The sequence below is a fragment of the Apodemus sylvaticus genome, chromosome 11 (assembly GCF_947179515.1).
Source record: "Apodemus sylvaticus chromosome 11, mApoSyl1.1, whole genome shotgun sequence".
Lineage (NCBI taxonomy): Eukaryota > Metazoa > Chordata > Mammalia > Rodentia > Muridae > Apodemus > Apodemus sylvaticus.
The window spans coordinates 4,833,434-4,859,084 of record NC_067482.1 but is presented as its reverse complement, the minus strand read 5'-3'; the positions used below and the strand labels follow the sequence as shown (position 1 = coordinate 4,859,084).

Below are 25,651 nucleotides of genomic sequence, written 5' to 3'. Positions count from 1 at the left end.
CAGAAATTCAAGGTCCATAAGTAAATATAGTAAAAGCAATATACAGCAAACCAGTAGCCAACATCAAACTAAATGGAAAGAAACTTGAAGCAACCCCACTAAAATCAGGGACTAGACTAGGCTGTCCTCTATCTCTCTATCTATTCAATATAGTACTTGACGTTCTAGCCAGAGCAATTAGACAACAAAAGGGGGTTAAAGGGATACAAATTGTTAAGGAAGAAGTCAAAAATATCACTATTTTTCAGAAGATATAATAGTATAATTAAGTAGCCCCAAAAACTCCACCAGAGTTCTACAGCTGATAAATACCTTCAGTAAAGTGGCCAGACATAAAATTAAAACAATCAAACAAATCAGTAGCCTTACTCTACTCAAAGCATAAACAGGCTGAGAAAGAAATTAGGGAAACGGCACCCTTCACAATAGTGACAAACTGTATAAAATATGTTGGTGTGACTCTAACCAAACAAGTAAAAGATCTGTATGACAAGAAAGTTAAATCTCTAAAGAAAGAAACCAAAGAAGACCTCTGAAGACGGAAACATCTCCCAGGCTCGGGGACTGGCAGGATTAATATAGTAAAAATGACCAGCTTGCTGAAAGCAATCTATAGATTCAATGGAATCCCCATCAAATGTCCAAATCAATTTATCATAGAGATAGAAAGAGCAATTTTCAAATTCATTTGGAATAAGAAAAAACCCAGGATACCAAAAACTATTCTCAACAATGGAAGAAATTCTGGGGGAAGCAGCATTCCTGATCTCAACCTGTACTACAGAAGAAGTGATAAAAATTGCATATTATTGATAAGGTGACAGGCGTGTAGATCAATAGAATAGAACTGAAGACCCACGAATGATCCTACATACCTATGGTCACTTGATCTTTGACAAAGGAGCTAAAACCATCCAGTGGAAAAAAGATAGCATTTTCAGCCAATGGAGCTGGTTCAACTGGCAGTCAACCTGTAGAGGAATGAAAACTGATCCATTCTTCTCTCCTTACTCAAAGCTCAAGACCAAGTGGATCAAAGACCTCTACATAAAACCAGATGCACTGAATCTAATAAAAGAGAGAGAATAGGGAAAAGTCTCAAGCACATGGGCACAGGGGAAAAATTCCTAAACAAAACACCAATGGCTTATGCTCTAAGATCAAGAATGAACAAATGGGACCTCATAAATTGCAAAGCTTCCTTAAGGCGGAAGGGCACTGTCAATAGGACAAAATGGCAACCAACGGATTGGGAAAAGATCTATACCAATCTCACATTAGATAGAGGACTAAAATTCCAATAAATACAAAGAACTCAAGAAGGTGGACCGAAGAGAAACAAATAACTCTATTAAAAAATGGTTTTCAAAGCTAAGCAGAGAATTCTCAATTGAGGAAACTCAAGGGCTGAGAAATACCTAAACAAATGTTCAACATCCTTGGTCATCAAGGAAATGCAAATGAAAACAACCCTGAGATTTCACCTCTCACCAGTCAAAATGACTAAAATCAAAAACTCAGGTGACAGCAGATGCTGGTGAGGATGCAGAGAACGTGGAACACTCCTCCACTGCTGGAATTGCAAGCAGATACAACTCCTCTGGAAATAAGTCTTCAGAAAATTGGACATAGTACTCCCTGAGGACCTAGCTATCCAGTCATGGAAATATGCCCAGAAGATACTTCAACATGTAATAAGTACACAGGCTCTACTATGTTCATAGCCACCATATTTATAATAGCCAGAACTGGAACCAACCAAGATGTCCCTCAACAGAGGAAGGGATCCAGAAAATGTGATAGATTTCCACAATGGAATACTACTCAGCTATTAAAAGTCATGCCTTTATGGAATTCACAGGCAAATTGGTGGAACTGAAAAATACCATCCAAAATGAGGTAACCCAATCATAAAAGAACACACATGGTATGCACTCACTGATAATTAGATATTGGCTCAGAAGCTTGGAATATCCAAGGCATAATTCAAAAAAATCAAGCCTTAAAGACATGGAAAGATTATCTAAAATAATCAACTCAATTGAGAAAAGACATGTAACAAAAAGCAAATGGAAAAATCCCCAAAACCAGAAAGACATGATTAAAATCCTGTACTCCATCAAATCTGAAAAGAGAAAAAAATAAATTGAAAGATGAAATATGTGTTTCAATCAGATTCATTATTAAATAATAAATCAAGACAATATACACAGTTTAATTAGCGAAATAATTCTAATAAAACAGAAGCTATCATTACAGAATTTAAACTAAACATGATACAGCTGGAGAGCTGAGTTGGCAGAAGTCAACAGGATTTTGAAAGGAGATTTAACGCCAATACTTAACAGTAGTCTACAAAAGAGAAACAGGAGGAATATTATTCAATTCCTTTTATGAAGCCACAGTTACGCTTACACCAAAGCATATACAGACTCAAGAAAGGAAGACCAATATCCTTCATGAACAAATATGCAAAAATATTTGATAAAATACTTGCAAACAGCCTTCACAAACACATCAATAATACCATGCACACTGATCAACTAGGATTCATCCAGAGATGCAGTGATGACTCAACACAGGAAAACCAGGAAATGTAATCCACCATAGAAAGAAACTCACAAAAAGAAACCACAGCACCATCTCACTGGACAACAAACAAGTCCTCCAAAATACAAAACCACTTCATGAAGAGGCTTGGGTAGATTAGGGATAAAACTGACGTACTTCATTCAGTATAACATAGAAAGTTTACGGAAATTCTACAGCCAACATCAAATTAAATGAGCAGAAACTAAAAGAAATACCACTGCATCTACAACCAAAACAAGGCTGTCTACTTTCTCCATATCTATTAATATAGAACTTGAAATCGTACTGAGAAACACGATAACAGAAGAAGAACAAGAGGATATAATTTGGAAATGAAAAATTCAAAGTATACAAACTGGCTGATTATATGATAGTGTATATAAGTGAACTGAAAAATACCATAAGAAAACTTTTTTAGCTCATAAACACATTCAAGATAGCGGCTGGATCTTAGACTATATCAAACAAAATTGATAGCCCTGTTATATTCCTCTTATATGAAAGGGCAAATGGTGTGAGAAAGAGATCAGAGAAACAACACCCTTTGTATTAACCACAAATAATATGAAATATGTTAGAAGAGTTTGAGGTGTGGCTAAGATTCTTAGACTAACTAAACCTCTGACCTGGCTGTAATTACAAAATAGTGGAACAAGCTAATACGGAACAAAAGAAAACCCAGTAAAGTAAGAATGTCCTACACCATCCAGGCAAGCCTGGGTAGTCTGGTCGGACTGGAGTGTGCATGGCCAGCAGCCAGTGGTGCTGTTTGTTGCCTTACACCTCTCTATTTTAGACTTGTATGGTGACAATATCTCCATCCATGGCAGCCTTCCATTTCACACTGGAAGAGTTTGTGAAAAGATAGAAAATAATACAGCCTAACTTTAATGAACCCAAGAAATCAGGAGTTTAAAATGCTATCTCGCTTTGTTAGAAACTAGGTAAAAGATCACATTCCAGAGCCCGCCCTTCGTTTAGACCTAGCAGACAGGCCTTGAATAGGTGATTCTGGCCCCAAAAGATAACTGGAAATGGGCTAAGATTATCTTGCTTCTGTAAACTGAACGCCATTACCCCTATTCAGGAGTTCATGCAGCTGTAGACATTATAGGAAACTAATTGGTCCACTGAGCACAGGCTCCAATAATTTAAACTGATTGGCCTAAAAACTATGGAGTGGTACAAATCAATTGGCTCACATTTCACAGGCTCTCCATACTAAGAAATAATTGGTTTGTGATTTGCGGGCTCTGTCGTAAACTTATAAAAGCTGTGCCCCAGCACCCCACGCCTTGGAAGGTGACACTCAAATCACTCGGGAGAAAAGGTCTCGATGCAATAACATGAGGATTTCTTTATTCCAGAATTCTGGGTTCCATAGCCGTACACCTCGCAGGGCTAGAGGACTGTGGACCACAAGTTTGTACTGGTTTTGAGCCTTTACCCCTATGTTCTAGTCTCTATGTGGAGAAAAGGTAGTCCACAGGACACAGAAAAAAAAATCTTGAAAACAATACAAGGTATAAAATCTCCATGTAAACATTCTGGTCTGTAAAGTGTGCTGAGGTAAACTGATCATGAACCTTTTTGGGTGGCCAAACAATATTTGGTTTAACTTGAAGAGCTGGACATCAGAGGGAACCCAATCATTACATGGCCAGGGGTTTCAGAAACCCCACAGAGAATTAAATAGCAAAGATGGGAATTGCATGGTCTCAGCCAGGTCCTCTGGTTATGTGTTATGGGCATTAGCTTGGGGATTTGTAGAAAGCCTGACACTAGGAGGAAGTATTGCTTGATCTTGAAACTCTTGTTTCGATGGGCCTCAAAATGAGGGCTTTGAACATGCCTTTTCTGTCTCGTTTTGTTCCACTTGGCTCTCCTCTCTTTGCAACCTGCTCTCTTCTAAAGGAAAAACAGAATGAGAGGGAACGTGTGGGAGAAGATAGAAGAGATGGCAGGGTAACTGGAAGGAGTGGAGGGAGGAGAAAGTGTAGTCCTGATCTACTGTACAAGAGAGGAATCTAGTTCCAATGAAAACTTAATTCAATATTCCTAGAATGAAAATGTAAAGAAGGGAATCAATAACGAAGAAAGAAAAGCAAAATAGTGAAGACAAGGAAAGCATGATTTTGAAACATACAGTTCTCATGCTGTTTCTGAAGAGGTTGACCATCACTGAAGAAATCATGCCAAGCCAACTCCTAGGCACTGTGTAGACCTCTAAGATACTATTTTTACTCCACAACATGAAATACTCCCCCTCAGTTTCTTTCTTTCCTTTTTTTTTTTGTTTTTGTTTTTGTTTTTGTTTTTGTTTTTTTGAAACAGGGTTTCTCTGTGTAGCCTTGGCTGTCCTGGAACGCACTCTGTAGACCAGGCTGGTCTTAACTCAGAAATCCGCCTGCCTCTGCCTCCCAAGTGCTGTGCATGTGCCACCATGCCCAGCTATTTTTTTTTTTTTGGTATCCCCCTCAGTTTCTATTTCAACCTGTAATAAAGACAAGATGGCTGAAGCTCTCACATGCATCTGACAAATGACAGTGTTATAAGAGATTAAAAGCAGATGGAAGAAAGAGTCAGCAGGACATTGCTTAAGCTGTCATTGGGTGCTGTTTCATGACATATAGGGCACTGACAGTAGGAATCCTTAATAAGTGTATAATCCCTTAAATGTAAACTTTAACAATGTGACCTGTGAGCACATGTGTAAAATTTAACACACACACACACACACACACACACACACACACACAAACTTCAGGACTGCCAGAAAATTAACTCAAAGTGACCTTCAACTGTTACATCTCTTACTGTCAATCTCCTACTGATCTTTCTTCCAAGCTCTGTGCTCTACAGATCTCTCTGCATGGAGATGATCAGAATGGGGGTGATGGCTCTGAGGTCCCTCATGCCTCTTTGTGACTTCAGGAAAACCCATGTTCTCTGAAGCCCAGACAGAAAACAATGTTGAAGAACAATTTAATGTCTGCTTCCTGCCAAGCACTATGAACACCTGAGAATCCTCTGAAACTCAAAAGTAGATGTGAACCCTGGAATTATTGTCCATGAAACACGCATTGTGACTGGTGGTGGCAGAGCAAGGGAACGATGCATAACTACAGTGACTTTCAAGGAGAGCAGGCCATTCCCTGTGGGGAAAGGACATCAAGGAGATGATGTATGATTTTGTCATTATGTGTAATATTAGCTGCTGACATATGTCAACTGACACAGACACACAGCTGATATACTAGATCAACAAAGTTTGATTCAACAGTTTGTATACCCACAATTTGTATACCCACAAATCTGGACAATTTCTATTCACATCCATGAATTAACAAAGGCTGAAAAATTAAAAAAAAAAAATCACTCAGTTTGCCCCATCAGGTCCTCCTTCCCAATCGTGACCCCTGCAGATGACTCCTTAAACTTTAGTCTGTGAACTAGCTATTGTCTCATTATTTTACCCTACAGTGTACACAGCAAACTGTTCCTCCTGTTCTGGTCTGAAGAAAGAAGCCATGCTTCACATGGAAGCACTTTTCCTTTCACTGCAAAGGAAAGTTCATTACATGACTGACAGGAGTAATTTTAAAACACTCTTGTTTCACATGCTTTTAATTATTGAATTTAGGAAGTTTTATAAAAAGAAAAGCACAGTCATTGATCTGGGGAGCATGAAACTTGGATTCAGGTAACTGAATAGCTATTCTCAAAAACTTTTTAAAAGAGAGTTCAGGTAGAGCTGTACAAAAATTAATCCATCCATTTCTTTAATTCTGTAAAAAACAGAAATATTGAAAGAATGTGCTTTCAGTCAACCAACGCGTGAGATACTTTTTACAACCTACACAAAATGAACCCTACATAAATCACAATGAAAACGTTAAATTGAAGAGCTTGTAGACTGTACCAGAGAAACTAAGCCTGTCATCTATTGGGATCCAGCCAAGGATATTTCTATACACAAGAGAGAGGGAGGGATGCAGAAAGAGAGAGTCACACACACACATACACATACACACACTCACACACACACACACACAGAGAGAGAGAGACAGAGACAGAGAGACAGAGAGAGAGAGAGAGAGAGAGAGAGAGAAAGAAGCACCATAAAACTTAGAGGGTGGTCAAGATGGGCATGTTAGTGCATTTCTTCAGTCCCAGCACTCAGGACACAAAGAGAAGACCACTGTAATTTGAAAAAAGCTTTAGAAATACAGAAATATGAAAAAAACATACTAAGGAACATCAACTGTCAAAATACAGTCAACATCAAATTAAATGAAGATAAACTCAGAAGAATTCCTTGAAATGAAAAAGAAGAAAGTGCTGACCTGTCTCTATATCTGACCTAAATATGTGGCTTGAAGTTCTACCTACAAGAATAAGACAATTGAAAGAGATCAAGGGGATATAAATTGGACAGTAAAAATTCAAACTATACTAATTAGGAGATGATATGATTTTAGTGACCCAAAAAATTCTACTACCAACTTTCTATTGCTTATAAACACTTTCAGGACAGTGGCTAGCTACAAGATTAACTGAAAACTGGAAAATAAATCTATAGCCCTCCTGTATGCCGCCTATATCAAAATGAGAAATGGACTTAGAAAAAAAAAATCAGACAAATGACAGTGTTATAAGAGATTAAAATCAGATGGGAGAAAGAGTCAGCAGGACACTGCTTAAGCTGTCATTGTGTGCTGTTTCATGACCAACAGTGCACTGACTGTGGGGATCCTTTGTAAGTGTATAGACCCTTAATGTGAACTTAAACAATGTAACCTATGAGCACATGTGTATACATTAAAACACACACACACACACACACACACACACACACACTTCAGAACTCCCACAAAAATAACTCAAAGCGACTTTCAACTGTTATATTTCTCACTGTCAATCTCTTACTGATCTTTCTTCCAAACCAGGAGGCCCTGTGCTCTACTGATCTTTCTGCATGGAGATGATCAGAATGGTGGTTATGGCTCTGCAGTGTCTCATGCCTCTTTGTGACTTCAGGAAAACCCATGTCCTCTGAAGTCCACACAGAAAACAATGTTGAAGAACAATTCAATGTCTGCTTCCAGCCAAGCACCATCAACACCTGAAAAACCTCTAAACTCAAAAGTACTTTTGAATCTGTCACCTGATACACACACACACACACACACACACACACACACACACACAGAGCTTCTGAGCTGCCCTAACTGGATCAAGTGTGATTCAACAGTACCTCCCCAACTTGCATACCCACCAATCTGGACAATTTCTATTCATATGCATGAATTAATACATGCTGAGGAATTTAAAAAAAAAAAACACTCACTTTGCCCTATCAGGGCCTCTTTCATAATGACCCCAGCAAGAGACTCCTTATAAGAACGTCAGTCTGTGAGCTAGCTCTTGTCTACATTGTTTCACCCTGCAGGGACCACAGACAACTGTTCCTCCTTTTCTGCTCTGAAGGCAGAGGCCATGCTCCACATGCAAGCTCTTTTCCTTTAACAGCAAAGAACAGTTCACTACATGACTGAGATGAGTAATTTTAAGACGCTCCTGTACATCCTTTAACTATCAAATTTAGGAAGTTTAATCCAAAGGAAAGCAGGTTCACTTTCCTGGAAAGCACGAGACCAGGATCCAGGTGACAACATAGCTTGTCTCAGAAACAGTTTTCGATAAGGCTAAAGGTGCAGCTGTACAAAATTAATGCATCTATTTTTTGCTTCTTTAAAAAACAGTGAAATATTGAAAGAATGTTCTTTCAGTCACTCAGCACTTGAGATGCGTTTTATAACCTAGACAAAATTAACTCGAAATGAATCACAACAAAAATGTTAAATGGAATAGAAGAGTTTGTACCAGAGAAACTAAGCCTGTCTTACATTCGCATCCTGTCAAGGATGTTTGTATACAGAAGCCTCTGCTCCAAATGCTTCGTGCAGATTCAGCCCAGAGAGTGGAGTTATTCAGATGCCACTGATGGTTCCGGGAATGGCTAATACTAAGAGGGACCTCACGCGTGCCTGCATCAAGCTGCTGGTTCCCACCCAGCCCTGAGTCGGACCCGACACAACAGCTCCCGCTCCTCACCTTCGTATGCGGTGTGCATATCCGCGCCATGTCGCACCTTAAGATTTGGCCTAAGCTTCCCTCAGTACTCAGCAGTGAGGTCAGAACGCAACACACCAAGTCTCTGAAACTTCCTCAGTTGCACGGAATTTGCACTGTGATTTCCGGAAGAACCTAACTCTGCTTCTGATTGACAGGCCCTTATCTAGACCCTGATTGGACAGTGAATCTGTCAATCTAAACCGCACTTCTGCTGGGCTCAGCCCCTTGGAGCTTGGATCCTGGGAATATCCAGACTGAGTTTTCCCTTGCTGCTGCCTGGCTGGTGCTGGGCTGCAGGGGAATGGAAGACACTGATCAGGGATAAGGAGCCAGGCCAGAGCTACTTGGGGAGTTCCTGGGCGGCCACAAGGCACGGACCTGGGCTGGAGGGTGGGGGTGAGGTTGTGACTTGGACATCCAGGCACAGCTGGGTGTCCTGGAAGAACCAAGAACAGAGTCAGGGCCATTGGGGCACATCGCTGTGTCATAGGATTTTAAATTACATAATCATTATTGTATTGACAATATTTTAGCTTCTTAAAGAGTAAATGCTAAAGACTGTTTTCAACCTCAAATCAATTCTTTTTCAACCTCAAGTCTATTCTTTTTGGTCTCTGTCCAAATAAATGTAATTTAATGCCTCTGTAAATTTCTTGCTACCTTCCCGTAGTGAAGGTCTGTATTAAATGAGGATGGCATTATAATGTTTATGTATTCCAATGAATGACAGTGCTAATTAAATGCATATCGAAAGTACTAAACTGAATTGTTTTATAAAAGTCCTATGGGTGCCCATAGTTTTAGTATTTATTAAAACATAAATATAACTCAAACAAGAAAACTGTACTTTGAATATTTGAAGTAAGTTGTGTTCCTATATTTCATTAAAGGTAAAAATTGGCTGGGTCAAGCAGAGACAAACCACCATAGCAATCCTCCTAAAATTTCTACATACATAGAATTTTTGGACCGTGAAGCCCAATGTAGTGGTATCCGGGTTTAACTCCAGTGGCTTGGGAGGCAGTCAGGAAAACATGGATTTCAGGCAAGTGTGCCCTGAGGGAATAAGATCCTATCCCAGTCAATTAAGAAAAGACAAACTGACTGAGAAATGGGTGGGAATAAGGCCTAGATAGAGAATATACTTAGGCGGCAGGAATGAGCTAAGATATCTCTGTTTCATAGCCCGAAACCTGAGTTCCTAGGAAGTAGAGAATAGGACTGGAGGTGGGCAGTTTCAGTGGGCAGGCAGCAACAGGACTGAGGTAGGTCTAGATAGACAGAAATGGAGAGGAGGAAGGAGGAGGAAGGTTCCCTAGCTGAATACTAGCCTACTGTGGCAGCTGTGAGTCCCTGCTAGATAGAGATCCTGTGGTCAACAGAGTCACAAAGGACTGGAGAGGGGCTAGAAGGAATGACTGAACAGGGCAACAGGAATAACTATGGGGAAACTGAGTCTGTACCAAGAGCCAAGCTGCATATTTCGTTACATTATTCATCAATGTTTAAGATGTTTAAAAACATTCCTATTACTGATGAGTACTTTCCTTTAATGGGAAAAGATTGACTGGAGAAGTTATGACATTAAATTATAGAAACACAAGGGGCAGACATGTGAAGGTACAGATACAGCAGTTATTAAACAATAGCCTGTAATATCTAGTGCTACACAGTATCTTGGGAACTAGCAGATCTGGGAGTGGGCAATTGTTCCAAGAGACAGTTTGTTCAGATAATAATGTACAAGACAAAGCCCAAACATCTTTATCCCTGCAATGTCCCTCAGGAGAGCCTCTTGCCAAAGTCTATACCACTGAGTTAATGCTGGAGGTGACATAACTTTTCACATCCAGAGTTTATACTGAAATATCACAAGAGCCATTTCATATCGCAAGAACCCTGTCTTTTTATTGTAACTAAGCCAAAGACCCCCCCCTGTTAATACTCCTGGCCCATTACATCACCACAGATAAGTATCCCTCTGTATTGGTTAGTTTTATGACAACTTGACACAAGCTAGGGTCATCAGAGAGGAAGGAACCTCAATTAAGAAAATGCCTTCATAAAATAGCTGTAGGGCATTTCCTTAACTAGTGATTGATGGAGGAGGTCCCAGCTCATGGTGGTGGTGCTATCCCTGGGCTGTGGTCCTGAGTTCTGTTAGAAAGCAGGATGAGAAGGCCTGGTGAAGCAAGCCAGCATGCAGCACCCTCTATGGCCTCATCACCAGATGCTGCCGCCAGGTTCCTGCCCTGCAGTAGAAGCTGTTCTGACTTACTTATGTGATGAGCACCAATGCAGAAATATAGTATGAGTAAACCCTTTCCTCCTCAACCTGCTTTTTGGTCATGGTCTTTTGTTGCAGCAATGGAAACTTTGAGACACTTTCCATAAATCTTACCTACATAATGAGCTGAACAAGGATGTTTTTATAGTCACTCATTATGTATGGGGTTTTGTTTCTTTGTTTTTCTTTTGAGATATTGTCTTCTGAAGCCCAGGTTAACCTCAAACATAGTGTCTGCTGAGAATGATCTTGAACCTAATCTTCCCACCACAATTCATGGATTCATTAGCTATTACATGTGGAGGATGATTCTTTATGCTCACACTGTAAAGATGACGAAACTGATACCAAGGAATGTAAGATTTTCCAGGACAAATTCTCCTTTTCTGGGTAAAAATATTTTGATTAATTATCTTTCATGATTATTATGGATGAGATGAACTAGCATGCACTACTTAATAACACTAGTTTGGGGCTTGGACTCTACAATTTAGTTTGTTGTTATTTTGTGATTTTTTTTTAAGAAAAATCATGGCTGATTTATAGTATGACAGATACCAAATACAATAAAAAACTTCATTACTTTCCAAAAAAGTTTCTGATTCACATTTATAATTTTTATTTTTAAAAATATACAATTCTGAGTGAGACTGGGCAGCGGCGACAGTGGCAGCAGCGGCTGCAGCAGTGGCTGGTCCAGCTGAAGGGCCATCTGCAGTGGAACCAAGGTGACAGGGTCCAGGCAGGCCCTGTGCCCATGACCACTGACCTTCGCTGGCCAACCGGGCTGCAAGCAGTGGCAGATTTATGGTGCCTTTCACCACACAGAAGCCACTTCAGAACTCTGACTCCAGTCACGAGAGACTTGCCTCCATCTTGGTTCTCAGACTCCAGAGAGATCAGACAGACTGAGGTACACAAACATAACCCGAGGCCAACCTCTCAGGGGTCCAAGCCCAAGGGGCGTTGGCCTGCACCCAGGTCCTGGGCTGTTGGGGGGGGTCATCGGGGTGCCAACCCAGCCAGGAGTTTTTTTGCCCGGGCCCAGCGCATGCGCTGCCATTTTGCCTACAGGACGCCAGACAGCTCTAGCAGGCAAAGCCTGCTAACAGGCATAGCCCAAGGGTAACATAGCGGGGGGTGGGGGGGATGGATCTAGGCCCCAACAGGCCCTGGACTGACCCCAAGAACTGGGGGGCTTGGTGGGCCATCTGTGTGTCAACCCAGCCAGGAAGTTGTTAGCCCAGCAGATTCTCCCAGCAATTTCAGGGAGTACTCACACACGCCCGCCATCCTAGCCACCTGACAGACCCGATTAACAGTCATAGCCCGAGAGGAACTTTGCTCAGACCTTGGCCTCCCATGCTTTTGCCTAGATTCAGGGCCTGAGCAGCTAGGCTAGCCTTGTGTGCACCAACCTGGTTGGGAGATCGGCGGCCCATCAGAGTGATCAGCAAGCAGAAAAGGTCCTCGCAGCATACATGCTTCAGCACTCCCTGAAGGAGCAAACGGGCACCATCTGGTTCACAGACACAATCTGGGGCAAAGCACACTAGGGCTGCAAGGGTTCCCAAGAGGAGGACAGACCTATCAGAATCACACCAGACTTCTCACCAGAGACCATGAAAGCTAGAAGATCCTGGGCAGATCTCATGCAGACTCTAAGCAAACACAAATGTCAGCCAAGACTACTATACCCAGCAAAACTCTCAATCACAATAGATGAAGAAACCAAGACATTCCATAACAAAACCAAATTTACACAATATCTTTCCACAAACCCAGCTCTGCAAAGAATAATAGGAGGAAAATTCCAATACAAGGAGGGAAACTACACCCTGGAAAAAGCAAGATACTAACCTTCCTTCATCAAACCCAAAAGAAGATAACCACTCAAATATAAAAATAACATCAAAAATGACAGGAAGTATCTGTCTAAGAAAATGTCCATTTCCTCCAGGTTCTCCAGTTGTGTTGAGTACAGGTTTTTGTAGTAGGATCTGATGACTTTTTGAATTTCCTCGGTTTCTGTTGTGATATCTCCATTTTCATTCCTAATTTTGTTAATTTGGATACTTTCTCTGTGCCCTTTGGTTAGTCTGGCTAAGGGTTTATCTATCTTGTTGATTTTTTCAAAGAACCAGCTTTTGGTCTTGTTGATTCTTTGCATGGTTCTCTTGGTTTCTACTTGATTGATTTCAGCCCTGAGTTTGATGATTTCCTGTCTTCTCCTCCTCCTGGGTGAATTAGCTTCTTCTTGTTCCAGGGTTTTCAGTTGTTCCGTTAATCTTCTAGTGTAAGCTCTCTCGAATTTCTTTTTGAAGGCACTCAAAGCTATGAGTTTTCCTCTTAGCACTGATTTCAATGTGTCCCATAGATTTGTGTATGTTGTGCCTTCATTTTCATTAAATTCTAAGAAATCTTTGATTTCTTTCTTTATTTCTTCCATGACCAAGGTATCATTGAGTAGAGTATTATTCAGTTTCCATGTGTATGTGGGCTTTCTGTTGTTTTTACTGTTACTAAAGACCACTTTTACTCCATAGTGATCTGATAGGAGGCATGGGATTACATCAATCTTCTTATATTTGTTGAGGTCTGTCTTGTGACCAACTATATGATCTATTTTGGAGAAGGTACCATGAGGTGCTGAGAAAAAGGTATATTCTTTTGCTTTGGGATAAAAAGTTCTATATATATCTGTTAACTCCAATTGGTTCAAAGCTTCAATTAGTTTCATTGTCTCCCTGTTTAGTTTCTGTTTTCCTGATCGGTCCATTGGTGAAAGTGGAGTGTTGAAGTCACCCACAATTATTGTGTTAGGTGCAATGTGTACTTTGAGCTTTAGTAAAGTTTCTTTTATGAATGAGGACGCCCTTGTATTTGGGGCATAGATGTTCAGGATTGAGAGTTCTTCTTGTTGGATTTTTCCTTTGACCAGCAAGTAGTGACCTTCCATGTCTCTTTTGATGACTGTAGGTTGAAAGTCAATTTTATCTGAAATTAGAATGGCAACTCCGGCTTGTTTCCTGGGACCATTTGCTTGTAGAATTGTCTTCCAGCCTTTTACTCTAAGGTAGATTTTGTCTTTGACATTGAGGTGTGTTTCCTGTAAGCAGCAAAATGTAGGGTACTGTTTACGTAACCAGTCTGTTAGTCTATGTCTTTTTATTGGGGAATTGAGTCCATTGATGTTAAGAGATATTAAGGAATAGTGATTATTACTTCCTGTCATTTTTGACGTTATTTTTTAAATTTGATTGGTTACCTTCTTTTGGGTTTGATGAAAGAAGCTTAATATCCTGCTCCTGCCAGGGTATAGTTTCCCTCGTTGTACTGGTGCTTTCCCCCTATTAACCTTTGTAGGGCTGGGTTTGTAGAAAGATATTGTGTAAATTTGGTTTTGTCGTGGAATATCTTGGTTTCTCCATCTATAGTGATTGAGAGTTTCGCTGGGTATAGTAGTCTTGGCTGGCATTTGTGTTCTCTTAGAGTCTGCATGAGCTCCTCCCAGGATCTTCTAGCTTTCATGGTCTCTGGTGAGAAATCTGGTGTAATTCTGATAGGTCTTCCTTTATATGTTACTTGCCCTTTTTCTCTTACTGCCCTAAGTATTCTTTCTTTGTTTAGTACATTTGGGGTTTTGATTATTATGTGACGGGAGGTATTTCTGTTCTGGTCCAGTCTGTTTGGAGTTCTGTAGGCTTCTTGTATATTCATGGGCATCTCTCTCTTTAGGTTAGGGAAGTTTTCTTCCATAATTTTGTTGAAGATATTTGCTGGCCCTTTAAGTTGTAAATCTTCACTCTCATCAATACCTATGATCCTTAGATTTGGCTTTCTCATTGTGTCCTGGATTTCCTGGATATTTTGGGTTGCAAGTTTTTTGCATTTTGCATTTTCTTTAACTGTTGAGTCCATGGTTTCTATGGTATCTTCGACATCTGAGATTCTTTCTTCTATCTCTTGCATTCTGTTGTTGATATTTGCATCTATGGTCCCTGATTTCTTCCCAAGGTTTTCTATCTCCAAAGTTGTCTCCCTTTGTGCTTTCTTAGTTGTTTCTACTTCTGTTTTTAGATCCTGAAAATTTTTGCTCAGTTCTGTCATTTGCTTGTTTGTGTTTTCCTCTAATTCTTTAAGCGATTTTTGTGTTTCCTCTTTCATGACTTCTGCCTGTTGATCAAGGTTCTCCTGTATTTCTTTAAGTGATTTTTGCGTTTCCTCCTTATTGGCTTTTGTATTCTCCTGAATTTCTTTCAATGATTTTTGTGTTTCCCTTGTAAGGGCTTCTAATTTTTGATCCATTTTCTCCTGAATTTCTTTAAGTATGTCCTTCATGTGTTCCTGTACTAGCATCATGACCAGTGATTTTAAATCCAAATCTTGTTTTTCTGGTGTGTTGGGGGTATCCAGGACTTGCTAATATTGGAGAATTGGGTTCAGATGCTGCCATAATGCCTTGGTTTCTGTTAGTAAAGTTCCTACGTTTGCCTTTAGCCATCTGGTTCTCCCAGGAGTTAGATGGTCTTATTGTCACTGGCTGGAGCTTCAACCTACTGTGGATCTTTAAGGTTATTTCGGCAAAACTGGATGACTGGGTTTCTTCTGTTGCAGATTACTGATATGCTGGCTTCCTCTTTTGTGCCTTTGGAGCCCTTCTCTGTCTTGCCTCAAGCAATGCTATACTTAGGTTGTCAAGGTCAACCAGGTGTTCTCTGTCTGCTCTATTATGGAGGGAAGAAGTTGTGGTGGGGGTCACTCCCTCTGTTGATTTTCACATAGGACACAGGTGCTACGATGGACTGGCTTGCAGATGAACCGCCTATGTGCTCAGTTCCTGAGGGCAGGCAGACCCCTGGTGGTTTGCACCACCAAAAATCTAAAGCTCAGGGTGTTACAGTACCTAGTGAACCTTTTGTGTCCCTGCAGACAGAGAGTTTGGCCGCAGGGCTTCTCTCCTTCCACAGCTTCCTGGGCGGGACACTGGCCCTGAGCCCGGTGGGCTGGCAGACAAAAGCCACCTAGGTGCTCAGTTCCTGAGTGCAGGCAGACCCCTGGCGGTTTGCACCACCAGAAATCTAAGGCTCAGGGTGTTACAGTACCTAGTGATCCTTTTGTGTCCCTGCAGACAGCAAATATGGCTGCGGGGCTTCTCTCCTTCCACAGCTTTCCGAGCCCGGCCGCCCTTGGTTAGTCTTAAGTGGACCAGACATCCACCCGCTAAGTTGGAATAGGGTTGGTAAAGAAATTAACAAGATGTTAAGAATGGGCGAGCCTGTGTCCGACGCATTTTTCAGCTATTGGGGCCTTATACGAGATATAATAAAAGATGCTGAAAATGAAGGAGAAAGTGCCCATCTACTGGCCATTGCCAGTGACTTTCTCCTAGCCTCGAGACCGCCGTCGGTTAGGAGTGGCAGTGAAACCCCCAGACCGCCTTCGGTTAGGAGTGGCAGTAGCGATGCCCGCCCGTGCTCTCCGTGTCACTCTGTAATTGTTGACATGCCCGCAGACATGGAGGACCCTCATCCGAAAATTATACAGTCCCTAGAGGACCCCAAGATTCCTAAGAGTATATACCCGTCTCTTAAGGATTTTTCAAAAAACCACAATGAACCTAATAACAGGCATGGCCCGCACCACTCTTTAGATTTAAAATTAGACCTAGCTTCTGAGGCTGAACTGGAGGAGGAGGCTGATGGGTACGAGGAAGGGAGGTATGGTCATGGACTCAGAGAATCCCGAATCTTCTTTACTCAAAGGCCCGGATTCACTAGGCCCCCACCGTACTTACCTCCAATGCCGGTGGCCCGCTCTGCGCCTCTACCAACGTCAGTAATAGAAGGACTAACCCAAACAAAAGCCGCACTTCAAGCGCAAATCACCGGGCTTAAACAGGTCTTACATTTGCAACATGAATTAGGAGACCTTTCCCTAGAGATTCAGAACTTACAGGAAACTATGAGAAAGGGACAAAGTCCCCCCAACAAAAGATCGTTCGGCTCCTTACAGAAACACTAGCCTAAGCTAACTTTCCCAGTCATGACCAGGCCGCACACTAGGCGAGTCAGAAATGAATCCGAACCAGACAGCACTAGTCCTGATCAACAGGAAGATAGCGATGAGGACCAAGAAACTGAGGGAGAACAAGATTATAATGAGGTCGCTGAGGACTCTGAGGGAGAAGGGTATGATCAAGGAGACCATGAGGCCTCACACCCCGTGTATAAAAAACTCAAATTTAAGAGCATTAAAGAATTACATTCAGCAGTGAAAAACTATGGTATGAATGCTCCCTTTACTCAGTCCATCTTAGAGGGGCTCGCGGGGTCCAGATATTTAATACCTGGAGAATGGATTAAAGTAGTGCAATCTGTCCTTAACAGAGGACAGTATTTAACTTGGAAATCAGAATTCATTGACAGAGCAGAAAGTCTTGCCTCCAGAAACAGGAAAAACCCTTTGAGTAAAACTGCCTCCTGGACAGCAGATAAGCTGTGTGGAAGGGGTGCATTCACCTCCGAGGAAAAGCAAAGGGGACTATCCCCTGGTATCCTCGCTCAGACAGTGCAAGCCGCTTTGTCTGCTTGGAGAGCGGTCCATGCTGCAGGGGCAGTCACCAACCCCTTGACCAAAATAATTCAGGGAGCCCAAGAGCCCTATGCTCAATTTGTAGGAAGACTGCAAGAAGCAGCAGAAAGGATCCTAGGTCAAAATGAGAGTGAGGAGCTTCTGTTTAAGCAGCTCGCCCTTGAGAATGCCAACTCAGCATGCAGAGCTGCGCTATGGGGCAAAACTAAAGACCTAGATATCTCTGGGATGATTAAACTCTGTAATGAAGTGGACCCTTTTACACAGCAGGTATCTAAATCCATTAGTTTGGCTATTAGGGCAGTCTTTCAAAAAGCAGGAGACCCCAATCGCCCCAAGAGCAAGACTTGCTATTGATGTAGACAGCCCAGTCATTTTGCAAGACAATGCAGCGCTCCTAGGCAGACACCCAATACTGCTCTAGGTCAGGGGACCATAAAACCAGCCCCGCCGGGAACCTGTACCCACTGTAAAAGAGGCAGGCACTGGGCTAATGAATGCCGTTCTAGGACCAATGTCCATGGGCAAGCCCTTACTGCGGTCCTGGGAAACGGGCCGAGGGCCCCATATCGGGGCCCTTACTCTCAGGCCACAGCACACCTCCAAGTGCAGGAGCAGACACCAGTGCCAATGCCTTATCTAAGGCAACAGCAGGGAGCGTGGGACTCGACCTGTGTTCCTCTGCCACCCGAATATTAACCCCAGAGGAAGGGACTGTTATTATAGAATCTGGGAAGTTTGGGCCTCCTCCTCCTGGTATGTTTTTCTTGATAATTGGGTGAGCCTCCATCTCCCCCCAGGACCACTTGCTCTCTTCAAAAATATTTGAGGGGGAGATGTGGGAAACCTAATTATACTCCCCTCTATAATAGATGCTGACTATTCAGGGGAGATCAATTTCCTTGCCACTGCCACCAGGGGCCCACTGAAACTCCGGGCCGCAAAGCATTTCACAAGCCTTGCCTATTCCTTTGATAGGACACTTCCCCCATGCGAGGAAAGGATGCGGCTCCTCCTCCCCTGGTTCTTCTGACATCTACTGGGTTCAGAAACTGAATGATGAGAGACCCATGATGACATTATGGCTAGATGGCAAGCAGTTTCAGGGCCTATTAGATACTGGGACTGACGCAACGGTGCTTTCCTTCAAGCACTGGCCCCCAGCCTGGCCTCTTGAGGCCACAGCTACACATTTAAAGGGAATAGGACAATCACAGGATACATTACAAAGTTCAAAGCTTCTAATTTGGAAAGATAAGGAAAATAACACAGGAACAGTCAGGCCGTTTGTAGTGCCTGGACTCCCTGTCAACCTGTGGGGGAGAGATATTCTATCCCAAATGGGGATGATGATGTGCAGCCCTAATGAGACTGTTACTAATCAAATGCTGAAGACAGGGTTTCTCCCTGGAAAAGGATTGGGTAAATATGAACAAGGAATAGTGAAACCTTTGGCTCCCACCCCTAATACGGATAGGAAGGGCTTGGGTGCGGACCTTTTTTCTAAGGACTGCTGATCCCCCTGCACTCCAGGCTGATAAAATATCTTGGAAATCAAATGACCCAGTCTGGATTGATCAGTGGTCCATGCCTAAAGAAAAGGTTCAGGCTGCCCTAAGGTTGGTGCAGGAACAATTATCACTGGGGCACCTTGAACCCTCCACCTCCCCGTGGAATACTCCCATATTCGCTATAAAAAAGAAAAATGGCAACTGGAGGTTATTACAAGACCTCCGAGAGGTCAACAAAACTATGAACCCCATGGGGGCGCTACAACCTGGGCTGCCCTCCCCAATAGCTATCCCAAAAGATTTTCATAAAATAGTGATTGATATAAAAGTCTGCTTTTTCTCCATCCCCCTTCATCCTGAGGATTGCGCTCGTTTTGCCTTTTCTATCCCTATTACTAATCATGCAGGTCCCAATCCCCGCTTTCAATGGTGTGTATTACCACAAGGGATGGCTAACAGTCCTACCTTGTGCCAACGTTATGTGGCACAGACTATAGATCCAGTAAGGGTACGCCATCCAAAGGCCTATGTTATTCATTTTATGGATGACGTACTGATTTCATCAGCTAATCTATCAGAAACCCAGCAGATAGCCCAAGAATTGGTTTTTGCCTTACAACAGAGGGGCTTTGTTATAGCTCCCGAGAAAATTCAAACACAGTTTCCCTTCTTGTTTCTGGGATTTCAATTGGGACCAACCTCTGTCCGCTCTCAAAAGCTAACAATTAGAAGATAGCAATTACAGACCTTAAATGATTTTCAAAAACTTTTGGGCGATATTAATTGGCTCAGACCTTACCTAAAATTGACCACTGGTGATCTTAAACCCCTCTTTGATATCCTAAAAGGCAGTGCTGATCCCTCCTCCCCTAGAGCTTTGACCTCAGAGGCTGAAAGTTCCTTGCAATTAGTAGAACAGGCCATTGGTCAACAATTTATAGGATATTTTGACCCATCCAAAAATCTTTTTTTAATCATCTTTGCAACAAGGTTTACACCAACAGGCCTTTTATGGCAAAATGGGCAGCCACTTATGTGGGTGCACCTATCAGCCACCCACCCTAAGATACTCCCTACCTATCCTTCCCTAGTTTGCCAAGCCATAACTCTTGGACTCAAAACAGCTATCCGCTATTTTGGCCATGATCAAGAGATAATTATCTCACCCTATTCACAAGAGCAGCTTGCCTGGCTACAACAGAGAGATGATGACTGGACTGTTCTATTATCCGGCTATCAGGGGAAGTTTGATACCCACCTACCAGGAGACAAACTAATACAATTTCTTCATAACACCCCTTTTGTCTTCCTGAAAGTTACGCGATTAAAACCTATAAGAGATGCCCTAACTGTCTTTATAGATGGGTCCAAAAATGGAAGGGCTTCCTTTGTCATTGGAAATCAGGCCTCTTATATTAACACTCCCTATGCCTCTGCTCAATTAGTGGAATTGCAAGGCACCCTTGAGGTATTTAAAACTATCGATGAGAGTTTTAATCTTTATTCGGATAGCCATTATGTAGTCAGAGCCCTCCAAGTTCTGGAAGTTGTCCCCACCATACAGCCTTCATCACCAGCCTTTTCATTGTTCCTCGAGATACAACAGTATATAAGGACTAGAACGAGCCCATTCTTTGTAGGGCACATAAGGGCCCATACAAACCTACCTGGTCCGCTGGCTAAGGGAAATGATTTGGCTGATAAAGCCACACGCTTAGTAGCAGCAGCCTCCCTCACAGATCCGCTTCAGGAGGCTCAGATGGCTCATTCCCTTCATCACCTAAATGCTCATACATTAAGACTTAGATATAAAATAACTCGGGAACAGGCTAGGCAAATTGTAAAAGGCTGTAGAAACTGTCTGACATTACTTCCTGAGCCACATCTGGGAGTCAATCCCAGGGGCCTTGTCCCTGGAGAACTTTGGCAAATGGATGTTACTCATGTCCCCTCTTTTGGAAAACTTAAATTTGTGCATGTGACTGTTGATACTTTTAGTGGATTTTTATGTGCCTCTGCACAGACGGGAGAGGCCACAAAGAATGTTATTTCCCATATGTTGCTTACCTTCTCTGTGATGGGCCAACCCAAAATACTTAAAACAGACAATGGGCCTGGATATACCAGTCAAACCTTTAAACAATTTTGCTCTCAAATGCAGATAAAACATAATTCGGGTATCCCCTACAACCCTCAGGGTCAAGGGATTGTTGAACGTGCCAACCAAACGCTTAAAAATACCCTTTTAAAACTCATGGCTCAAGAAACCCTTTATTCCTTTAAAGGCAATGCTAAGCTCCTATTATCCCATGCCCTGTTCATTTTAAATTTCCTAACTCTAGATAAACAAGGGCGCTCTGCCACTGATCGCCTATGGCATCCCACAACAAACATGGATTATGCCCAAGCCCTTTGGAAAGACCCCCTATCCGGGAAATGGCAAGGGCCAGACTCTGTTATCATCTGGGGAAAAGGGTCTGCCTGCATTTATAATTCTAAAGAAGGGGGAGCCAGATGGCTCCCTGAAAGGTTGATAAAGCCTTATAACAAATTCCAGGGTGGCGCCTGAGAAAGGCTATGTCTTCCCTTTCAGAATGATGCTGAGACACTCCTTCCTCCTGCTCATGGTGATCCTCGGAAGGGTGAGCCCCCAATTGAGCACCTATCGAGCCTTTAATTACACATGGCTCATCATAAATCAGGCTGGGGATATTGCTAATTCCACCTCCAAGGTTGCAGCCCAAATACCCTGGATCCCGTTAGAGGTAGACCTTTGCAAATTGGCCCTCGGAGCCCACCCTGATTGGGGGGTGCCTAGCCACTATTTACCAGAGGCTGAACCGCCAAATACAGATGATAGAACCCGGGGCCAAAATCCTGCATGCCTCAATGCAGTTACCCGCTCATGGCTACAATATGCCCCTATTTATGTATGCCCTGGGGCTACTCATAGAGATCGTTCTCTGGGCGATAAATGTGGCTATGATGAGTCTTATTTTTGTGCAAACTGGGGCTGTGAGACCACAGGCGATACTTACTGGAAGCCCTCCTCCTCTTGGGACCTTATTACAGTAAAAAGGAAAAACCCTCCTCAGGGAGAGTAAGATTCTGGCCCTAAGCCTTTCAACAAGAATTGTCAAAACTGGTGCAATACCATCGTAATATCTTTCACAACCCCTGGGAAAATTATGATTGGCAACATTCTCGTGGGGCCGAATGGGGATTGCACCTTTTTAAGAGTGGGGAAGATATTGGATTGACCTTCACAATAAAACTGACAAAGAATATCCCCAATATACATCGAGCTTCCATAGGACCTAACCCTCAATTACATGATCTGGCCCCTCTGCCACCTAAGGAAGCCTCAAGGCCTAAGAGTCTCTCAGCCACACAAGCCCCAGTAAAGGCCCCGTCAATTACCTTGTTTCAGCCCACCATACCCTGGGCCCTATGCCCACTTCCAAGCTGATTCTTTCCCTCCTTAATGCCTCTGCCTCTGCTCTGCTTCTTAAGGAACAAGAGCTTAACTCGACCAGATATACAGAATGCTGGATGTGTTTTTCAGCCTCCCCACCCTTTTATGAGGTTATCGCCCTCTTTGGAAATTTTACCTATAGCAATGACTCAAAGGAGCTCATTGGCACCCCTCTAGAGATTACTCTTACCGAAGTTTTGGGGATTGGAAGCTGTGTAATAGGAAAGAGCATGATTCCACCTCGGCAATTGTTAGAAATCTGCAACCACACACTTGCCATTGACGAACATTCTGATTACCTATTAGCCCCAAATTATACTCATCTGGCCTGTTCCACTGGCCTGACTACCTTTCTTGTTACCTCTCAGTTTATAAGCAAAAGAGACTATTGTGTGTTATATTGGGTACAATTAGTACCCAAATTTAGCATTCATGAACCAGAAGATCTTTTGAAATTTTGGGAACGGGGAAGCGAGACACCCCATAGAGCCAAGAGAGAGCCTATATCAGCTATCACCCTTGCCGTCATTCTAGGGATAGGGGCAGCTGGGACAGGCACAGGCATTGCCTCCCTTGTTCTCAACACAATCGACAGCACTATCACACGCTCAGTGCTGCCATTGATAAGGATCTGGCCGAACTCAGAGATGGCTTAGCCAACTTAAAAGATTCTGTGGCCTCCTTGTCAGAGGTAGTTTTACAGAATAGAAGGGGTCTTGATCTGCTCTTCCTTCAACAGGGAGGTCTCTGCGCAGCCCTCAGAGAAGAATGCTGTGTTTATGTTGATAAAACAGGACTGGTAGATGACAGTCTGAGGAGAGTAAAAGAAAGTTTAGAAAAACGCAAAAAGGAACAGGAACAACATGAGTCCTGGTATAAGAACTGGTTCTCCACGTCCCCGTGGCTCTCCATCCTATTACCCTCTACCTTGGGCCTTTTATAGGCCTAATACTATTGGTTTCCTTTGGCCCCTGGGCCTTTCAACGACTAAGCCACTTCATTAAATCACAAATAGATTCTACCCTGCCTAAGAATTATCTTTCAGTACAATACCATCGGCTGGAGACTGGAGAGGCCGGGGATCCGAAGGCACCGAGCTACCAGAAAGAAGTCTCCTCTACCCCGACCTCAGAGAGGCTCGATTTTCATAATCTTCTAAAATAAGCATTCTTTCATCCCTGGACTTGCCTGGAGGTCAGTTGATTCCACCCAAGGTAGCCTTCTCAAAGACCGGCCACTTCCTCTGTCCCCTGACCAACCTAAGACATGGAGCCTTGAGGATGACAAGGTAACTCTATGACGGGTAAGGCTGGGGACCTAGAGGTTGATCGTAAGACGGAGTGGGATACATATTTACGGCCAGGACACCCTCCGCCCAGCCATCTCCCCCCAGGACCACTTGGTCTCTTAAAAAAGATTTGAGGGGGAGATGTGGGAAACCGTTGCGAGTTATTCGGGCTTATGCTTACTCACAGCCCTAAGGTGATGGCTGCCAATAAGGAAGAGCAATTAACTAGAGCCTCTCCATGAGCGATCGGTGTGAAAAGTTTCCGAGAATACCACAAGATGTTCCTGCCCTAACCACGCAATGTACCTGCCGGCGTTAACTCCGGGTGTCCTCTCCAGATGACCAGATGACCTCCTCGCTTGCTTCCTGCTTCAACCCCTAGGGGTGTCTCTGCCCCTCCCTCCTTTGTCTGGTGTGAAGGTTATTTCCTTCTCTGTAAACCTTAAAACCCACTTACCTCCCCGACATTAAACGAAGCCTTGACATAACCCAGACTGACTTGTCTTTCTTTGGGTGCTTGGCCTCCTTCCTTCTCTCCCCTCCTTTTGACCCTCAGGTAGTGCCTCTTCGGGACCCTGGAATAACTGGACCTGCTGGACGGGTCAATTTCCCACTTTTCAGTCTATGAAATTTAATGTATCCATTTTTATCTTCTGGTACTTGATCCATTAGGACTTGAGCTCTGTGCAGGGTGAGGAATAGGGATCTATTTTCATTCCTCTATGTGTAGACATCCAGTAAATACATTCTGTGAAGATGCTTTCTTCCCTCCCCCCCACCCCCCAGTATATAGTTTTGGATTCTTTGTCAAAAAATCAAGTGTCCATAGGTGTATGAGTTTATTTATGGGATTTTTATTTGATTCCCTTGATCAAAGTGTGTGCTTCTATACAAATACAATGCGGTTTTTTTTTAAAAAGATTTATTTATTTATTATATGTAATACACTGTAGCTGCGTTCAGACACCCCAGAAGAGGGCATCCGATCTCATTACAGATGGTTGAGAGCCACCATGTGGTTGCTGGGATTTGAACTCAGGACCTGTAGAAGAGCAGGCAAGTGCTCTTACCCACTGAGCCACCTCTCCAGCCCTACAATGCAGTTTTATAAAATCACTATTGCTATGTAGTGCAGCTTGAGGTCAGGGATGGTGTGTGTGGGTTCTGAGGCCTCCTATGCCCCACCTGGCTGCAGAAGACAGTCTTCTTCTCACTTCCTGTGAATTAAGATGTAGAACTCTTGGCTCCTCCACCACCATGTCTGCCTGGACACTACCTTGCTTCCCCCATGGTGATAATCGACTGAAGTTCTGAAAGTGTGAGGCAGCTCCTATTAAACCTTGTTCTTTTAAAAAGATTGCATTCACCATTGTGTCTCTTCACAGCAATGGAAACCATAACTAAGACATTTCTACCCAGATCAACATCAATTTACTTCTAGGCTCTCTGTCCTGTAGAAGATTGTCACAGTGTGAATGATGCTCCAAAGGCACAGGATTAATTCAATATGTGTTATACATTTTAGTGTACTTAATAGATCAAGGAAATCTAGAGCTCTCAAGGAGACCCAATAAAGGGAATTATAGATGTTAAGGGCTAGGTGACACTTTTTATGTCTTTTCCTGTTAAAACTATTAAACTTCTGTCTATCCATAGATAGTTCCCTATGGCGTTTTTCATTTCTTGTGTTCCAAGTTAAAAGTCAACCATAATAGACTTGTTCATTCTCAGTAATCTTGTGATTTACACATCATACTTTCTCGCCA

At 42.8% G+C, this 25,651-nt stretch overlaps 2 protein-coding genes across 6 annotated transcripts in view; both read right to left on the bottom strand.

The window, feature by feature from the left end:
- Window positions 1–8,833, bottom strand: part of LOC127696627 (zinc finger protein 431-like) — a 101,897-nt gene extending 93,064 nt beyond the window's left edge. For 3 of the 5 annotated variants that reach the window (XM_052199469.1, XM_052199478.1, XM_052199466.1), the window contains exon 1: window positions 8,710–8,833. In XM_052199469.1, the coding sequence (XP_052055429.1) occupies window positions 8,710–8,739 (30 nt within the window). In that variant the 5' untranslated portion in view covers window positions 8,740–8,833. Of the gene's footprint in view, window positions 1–875; window positions 967–8,709 lie in introns of those variants that run through there. The other 2 variants (XM_052199473.1, XM_052199475.1) reach the window with 2 other exon arrangements.
- The window catches only part of LOC127696628 (zinc finger protein 431-like), a 229,751-nt gene that overhangs the window by 94,162 nt on the left and 109,938 nt on the right, over window positions 1–25,651 (bottom strand). The window lies entirely within an intron of this gene.